The sequence below is a fragment of the Lolium perenne genome, chromosome 1 (assembly GCF_019359855.2).
Source record: "Lolium perenne isolate Kyuss_39 chromosome 1, Kyuss_2.0, whole genome shotgun sequence".
Lineage (NCBI taxonomy): Eukaryota > Viridiplantae > Streptophyta > Magnoliopsida > Poales > Poaceae > Lolium > Lolium perenne.
The window spans coordinates 261,380,560-261,387,628 of record NC_067244.2 but is presented as its reverse complement, the minus strand read 5'-3'; the positions used below and the strand labels follow the sequence as shown (position 1 = coordinate 261,387,628).

The window sequence follows — 7,069 nt, the reverse complement described above, 5'->3', positions numbered from 1 at the left end:
GACCCGTCCTAGGGGAGAACAGTCGTCGGCTGCTCCCGTTCTTCCAGCGGAAATGGGAGGCCGAGCTAGCCCGTTTCTTGAGCCCCTCTCTGGTCGCTACACCCTCCTCGGCCAGTGAGCATGGAAGCACTGGTGAGACGTCGACGAGATGCTTGCTGCATACGGCTATCATCCGCCTCCTCTTCATCGACGTCTCGGTCGGCTTTGCGCTCATGCTCGCCCCCTAGCCAGCTTTTGGAGCCGTACCCGTCCCCACCGTGCACCGAGCATTTTTCATCTGTGAGCCGGCTATAACTTGAGGCACACGAGTGGAGATGATCTAACTAGCACTACTTCTATTTCGAAATAGAGGTATATACAATTTTAGTCCCACAACTTACATCGTGAGAGGGTTTTAGTCCCACATCTTGCAAAGTGAGCAAGGTTAGTCCCACAACTTGCAACCCGGGAACATTTTAGTCCAATTCAACCAAATTACTACTATTTTGACCAATTTTGATACAAATGTTGCTCCAAAATCGTTCTGGGTATCAGAATTTTTGCAAAATGACCCTGTGTATTTTTCTATGTCGCTTGGGACCTTGTACCTTGTACCGGCTGACAGGAGGGCCCACATGTCAGTAGAAGACGTACAAATAATAAAATCTTGAAGTGCATTGGAGAGATCCGAACTTACAACTTGTACTGCCAGATACACGGAAGAAAATCCTATACGACCCAAGATCGTACGCTCCACGGGCTGGAGCAAGTCGTGCATCTGACACCTGGCAAAAACGAATCTCAAAGCATTTGGACAGTTATTCCACAATTCCAATTACCAAATTCTAAAATCCATATTTTGTTTCCTTCTCCAACATAGCTATGGTCGCTGCCACGATTCTCCTGCTCGATGTGCCAAGGATCCGCCATTGCTCGCATCACCGCGGCTCTGCCTCGGCGTCCACTGCCACACAATTCCGTGCCGGGCGGCGCAACTTCGTTGCCCGTTGTGGCAGGATCCTGCCACGGTAACCTTCCTCGACGCCGTTCCTCGCGGAACCATTTGCGCTCCAGCTAGTCACACTCGTCGACGCCATCGCTCGCGGCGGCGCTGATGGACGGCCTCGACTGCTTGTCCTGCCGGCCGTGGTCAATCTACTCGTTTTGTGCTCTTTTCTTGTCAACATTGGTCCGTCTCAACAAACTTCTACTGGAGTTTAGAGTTTTATCTCTGGCTGGTCTACGAATATCACAGTGAGACAATGCACAAGATCTAACAAATTAGATGAAAAGGGACAGAGAGAGAACCCCCAAGAGGCGAACAGTTCGGGTATGGTTTGCTCGACGTGAGAAAAGAGATTTGGTAACTAGAAACTGGGGAATAAGTGACCACAGATTTTGAGATTCATTTTCGAAATAAACGTGTGCTGTGGTGGCAAGTTTGTACACGTGGGACCACCTGACGGTCCAGAGACAATATGCATTGGTCATTTTTTTTAAAATGCAACGCCATAGGTGGACGAACTTGGTCAAACTCGTTGAAATTCCATCAAATTGGACTAAAATGCTACCGAGATGCAAGTTGTGGGACTAGTGCTGCTCAGTTTGCAAGATGTGGGATTAAAACGTTCCCACGGTACAAGATGTGGGACTAAAAGTGTATATACCTCTTCGAAATAAGTGTCGTAACTTTATCTATATACCTGTATGCATTTAAGTGCGTAGGTACATTTATATTAACACATATTTTTGACGGAGAGAGTAGTAGTGTCAGGTCATCGTGCGATGAAATGTTAACAAACAAGGAGGAGAAAAACATGAAAGTGAACAATGGTGGAAAAAGGAAGCCACGGGAAAATCGGCTATATAAACACCTCGCCTCTGCCAAGTGCTACCTCCCACTCTCCTCCAAAATCCCGACGCAGAGCTAATCAGCTAAGGGTGTGTTTGTTAGGCCGGGTGAACCCAGATTTTCACAACCCAGCCGAATTTTGGGTGTTTGGCAGGTCGGGTGAGGCCTCTGGGCTATGCCCACCTCATGCAAATACGGGCTGTGAGCCAGGCCGAGTTGGGAAGGGAAAATCCAGCTTCACACCCGGGCTCGGCCGAACTCATCCCAGAAAATATCCCCACCCATCCCGAACGAATCCCCACCCATCGCTCCTCCGCATCGCATCCGCCTCGACCCGCAACCCCGTCGCCCCGTCGCCCCCACTCCCTCGGCACGCAAGCGCTCCTCCGCATCGCCATCTTCGTCGCCCATCTTCCCGCCGGCCCGCCGCTCCTCTTCTCCGGCCAGGCTCCCCGCTCCCTCTCACCCGCAGCCGGCCGCCCTCCACCCTGCAGCTCCCCCGCTTCCACTCCCTCGTCACGGAAGCGGTCCTCCGCATCGCCATCTTCGTCGCCCATCTTCCCGCCGGCCCGCCGCTCCTCTTCTCCGGCCAGGCTCCCGCTCCCTCTCACCCGCAGCCGGCCGCCCTCCACCCTGCAGCTCCCCCGCTTCCCGTCCAGGCCGCCCGGCACCACCAAATCCCAATCGCCCCCATGGAGGTCGGGAGCTCCCTGGTCGGTACAGGCTGAGCGCGGCTCCTCCCTCTACCTCGCGAGGCGGCCTTCACCGACGACCGACGACTGCCGACGCCGACCTCTCTCCAGCACGTGCGCCTAGCTTCTCCAAACCCTAGTTCATCCACATCGCCCACCACCGGCAACAGCCTGCATCCGAGGTATGACCACATCCTATGCCTTTATTTGCATGTTGTATGTGTGTATTTTTTGTTGCTGTGGGCAGTGCATGTTATTCCATGTGCATGTATGAAGGAAGAAATTATTGTTTGTATTGTTTAGATGGATGATTTGGCAAGAAAGCGACGCCAATTGATTGTCAAGGCAGCCGGTCTTGCAGCGGTAATGGGTGCATACATGGTTTTTATCTCAAGGAGAGCTAGGAAAACACCGATGATATCCATAGGCCGTAGGATTGACATGGATATAGCTAGGGAATCAAATCTGAGATATATCTATCATTCGAGTGACACAAATTGTTTAAATCAGCTAAGGATGAAAAGAACTCCGTTTTTTCGCTTGTGCACCTTGTTTAGAGAGAGGTCATTATTGAAAGATAGTATCCATACTTCTATCGAGGAACAAGTAGCCATGTTTCTCCTAGTAGTTGGGCACAACACAAGGTTTAGAGCTCTACAGCCAACTTTCAGAAGATCTATTGAAGTTATTAGTAGGTATTTTAAGGCGGTGCTATATGCTGTTGGAGAGTTGCGAGATGAGATGATCCGTCCTCCCTCCACTCAAATCCACCCTAAAATTCAAGAAAACAACCGCTTCAATCCTTACTTCAAGGTAAACTGTTTTGTCACTTCAAAAATGTAAATACTGTTATTTTGAAAAGACTCATGGATAACAAATACTTGTATTTACAAATTAGGACTGTATTGGAGCAATTGATGGGACACATGTGCTTGCTAGAGTCCCAAAAAATATCTCAGCCGCATTTAGGGGTAGAAAAGAAGGCACTACACAAAATGTTATGGCTGCGGTAGACTTTGATTTAAAGTTTACCTATGTGCTTGCTGGTTGGGAGGGATCAGCCCATGATGCCCTTGTACTTGCGGATGCTGTGGAGAGGGATGATGGGTTGTCTCTTCCTCCAGGTAATAATTTCAACCTATTAGTAATATTTTTATCACTAGTTCTTGTTGTAGCTGATAGTTGCAATTTAATAGGAAAATTCTACCTCGTTGATGCTGGGTATGGTGTGAAACCGGGTTTCCTTCCACCGCATCAAAACAAGGTACCACTTGAAGGAGTATGGTGGAGGGAATAATCCAGAAAATTATAAAGAGTTGTTCAACTTAAGACACTCTTCTCTAAGGATAACAATTGAGAGGGATTTTGCTGCGTACAAGAATCGTTGGAAATTTGTTTACAATAAGCCATTCCATCCTTACAAGACCCAAGTCAAAGTAGTGATAGCTTGTGCCATTCTCCATAATTGGGTACTTCAATTTGGAGAGGATGAATATTTCCCACCAGAGGAAACATGGGAACCGGAGGAAGACGATGAGGAGGAGAATGTGGAGCACAATGACGCTACTTGGAAACAAAAGAGAGACGAATTTGCACAAGCGATGTGGGCGAATAGGGGGGCAGCACAGATTTGACTTGATGTATCGTGTTGTCACTTGATGTATCGTGTTGTGACTTGATGTAATAATTGCATTTTGTTGCTGGAATATGTTATTTTGTTGCTGGAATATGTGTTTATGTTGCTGGAATATGTTATTTTGTTGCTGGAATATGTGTTTATGTTGCTGGAATATGTTATTTTGTTGCTGGAATGTCATATTTACTGCTGGAATATGCCATTATGTTGCTGGAATATGTTATTATGTTGCTGGAATATCATATTTACTGCTGGAATATGTTATTATGTTGCTGGAATATGTGTTTATGTTGCTGGAATATGTTATTTTTGCTGAAAATTGCTATATAATGATGTAATTTGTTTGGTGTAGATGGCTGAATCTGTGGAGGAAGTTCCGGATGTTGGTGCTAAAGCCAAGAAGACCGTGAAGGTGATGACTTGGACCCCTCCTATGTCAGCATGCATGATGCGATGTCTAGCCGGCATAGCGGCGAAAGGTGTGAAGACAGACAAAGGATTCAAAGAGATACATATTACTCAAGCTGCAAAAGCTTTGACTCAACTTGTCGGTTACGAAGTGACTACCACCCAAGTGACCAATCATCTACGCAAGTGGAAGATAAGGTATCAACGAATTGAAAAGTTGAGAGTATTAAGCGGGGCACTTTGGGATGATGATAAAAAAATGATTCTTCTAGACGAGCAACATTATTTGGGCCACACTCAGGTATTACCTCTGTAGCTTATTACACATGGCTGAAATATCATAGTTGCTTATTACACATGGCTGAAATATCATAGTTCTGTTGTTGTACATTGTTGCTGAAATGTGTTGGAAACATGTTCTGTAGGACACTCCTAAGGATGCTGAATTTCTGAACACACCACTTGTCAACTTCGAGTATATGGAAGCTTGCTTTGCCGATAAGCTAGCAACAGGAAAGTTTGCAATGGGGTCAAATGAGCCTTTGGGGAAACCCGTCGAGGTAGAGTGTCCAGAGAATACTATCGATTTGGAGGGCCAAGACACAAGTGGTGAAGGTTTTGTGGGAGGTCAAGCCAACTTTCAATCTGGTGTTCAAGGCGTTGGGACAACTACTCCTTCACCACCTTCTAGCTCAAATAAGAAGAGGAAGGGGACTAGAAAAACTATCTATGCTGTAATGGTAATTATAACTTATGGATATCTATTTTATGCAATATGGATCAGTAGGTAGCATGTATGCATGCAGACTTGGTGATATAAAGTTATTTTGGAACATCGACGTATTTTAAATCTTGCAATATGTGTTCAAATATTATTTATGATGTTGTTTTTCAAATATTCTACTTAAATGTTTCATAAATTTGATGTCTTTGCTGAAATGTTTCATAAATTGTCATGGCGTTTGTCAAGATGGAGACATAATCAGACACAGTCTACCAAACAAACAAATCTCAGCTCAGCCTAGTTACATAGCCACACTCTACCAAACAACATCTCACCTCAGCTTGGTTGAACAGACACAGGCTACCAAACACAGTATCAATATCTCTGCTCAGCTAAGCTAAGGTGAGCTTGTATGAGGAGAGATATGGCTGGCAAGGTGAGTCAGTCTACCAAACACACCCTAAACCTCCAAGAACCACCGCTTCGTCCACTCCATCTGCATGTCCGCCATGGCCGCCACCGGAGCAGCGCTTCGCCTACGCCTCCTCTTCCGGATGCTGCGAGCGGGGGAGCTACTCGCCCTGCTGGCGCTCCTCTCCTGGACCTCCTCGCGCGCACCGTCCGCCGCCGCCGCCGCCGCGGTGCGCGTCGCCGGTAGCCTCCTCTTCAGCCCGCGCTTCGTGTTCGTCCTCGGCAACGCCATCGTGCTTCTTTTACTGGTGCTGTCCAAGCGTGAGCGCGACCCGTCACCGGCCTCCTCCAGCCACTCCGTCACGGGCACCTCCACCGCCGGCGTCGCCGTGGAAGTGGAACAGATCCCCGCGGCATCGGCCACCGCCAGCTTCCCATTATATGTCGCTCCGACGATGCCTACGCCGGAAAGCGAAGCGCCGGCGGCGATGGAGGCTACATGGGTGCCCGAGGTGCTCCCCTGCAGGGAGATGGCGACGGTCTTCGAGGAGGAGATCAAGCCGGCGGCGGCGGCGGTCCCGACGGCGCGCGCCGTCGTCAGCAAGGCCCGCGCGCCGAGGCGGAGCCGGTCGGAGAAGATGAGCGGATCCCGGCGCGCGGCGTCCCCGGAACAGCAGCTGATGATGCGGCGTTCGGAGTTGGACAACGGGCGCAGGCGGTGGTCGTCGGCGTCAGCGCGGGACGTGGCGGCGGGGTGGGCCCCCGGGACTGAGGACGCGGAGGAGTTCCAGCGGAAGGTGGAGGCGTTCATCGCGCGTCGTGGAATGATGGGTTGATGACGATCTGCTCTGCTGGGAAATACTATGTACAAAGTTTTCATACAAGTTAATTTTTTTACTTGTGCCGAGGGGGAAATCCCTGCCAAATATTTAGGTGTCCCTCTTAATTATGTTGGGCGTTGAGAATAGGTACTAGAGAGAATTCTTTATTTGGTCCTGTCTTAAGTTTACCTTCCGAGCTCAAAAAAAAAAAGTTTGCCTTCCTATTTTTGCCCTGGTACCTTTCATGATCCATAAAGTTTGATTGATTCCTTATTTGGTCTCTAGTACAATTTAAGCACTAAGATGACTATTTTGCTCCTGCTGCAATATGTGATAAAATTGCACTAAAAAAGCTGTGATATACTAGTTACTAGTTATTAAAAAAAACGGACCCACTGTGGCTGGCAGCCTGGCACCAGCGCACCCTTTTGCCTTTGCTGCAATTTATTTCGAAAATTACTCCAATTTTTTTTGTGTTTCCACAACTCTAATTTTTTTTTGATATTAAATAGGCACACACATAGAGACAATCCGCAGTCACGCCAG

At 48.1% G+C, this 7,069-nt stretch overlaps 1 protein-coding gene, 1 long non-coding RNA gene and 1 pseudogene across 2 annotated transcripts; all 3 read left to right on the top strand.

Annotated features, from left to right (window-relative positions):
* Positions 1–2,225: 2,225 nt before the first annotated feature.
* On the top strand, positions 2,226–5,268 carry LOC127340117 (uncharacterized). Its single transcript, XR_011750786.1, has 3 exons — positions 2,226–2,705; positions 4,512–4,868; positions 4,993–5,268. It is a non-coding gene; the product is annotated as an uncharacterized lncRNA (long non-coding RNA).
* LOC139835052 (protein ALP1-like) lies at positions 2,716–4,436 on the top strand (annotated as a pseudogene).
* A 489-nt stretch (positions 5,269–5,757) lies between the features above and the next one.
* On the top strand, positions 5,758–6,707 carry LOC127327769 (uncharacterized). The gene has a single exon (XM_051354559.1). It carries the CDS (start codon positions 5,792–5,794, stop codon positions 6,536–6,538), a length of 747 nt encoding a protein of 248 aa, XP_051210519.1. The 5' UTR covers positions 5,758–5,791; the 3' UTR covers positions 6,539–6,707.
* Positions 6,708–7,069: the final 362 nt, after the last annotated feature.

Bases quoted from the DNA above. Each gene is read 5' to 3' on its own strand.
- LOC127327769 (XM_051354559.1), top strand. From the start codon at position 5,792: ATGTCCGCCATGGCCGCCACCGGAGCAGCGCTTCGCCTACGCCTCCTC.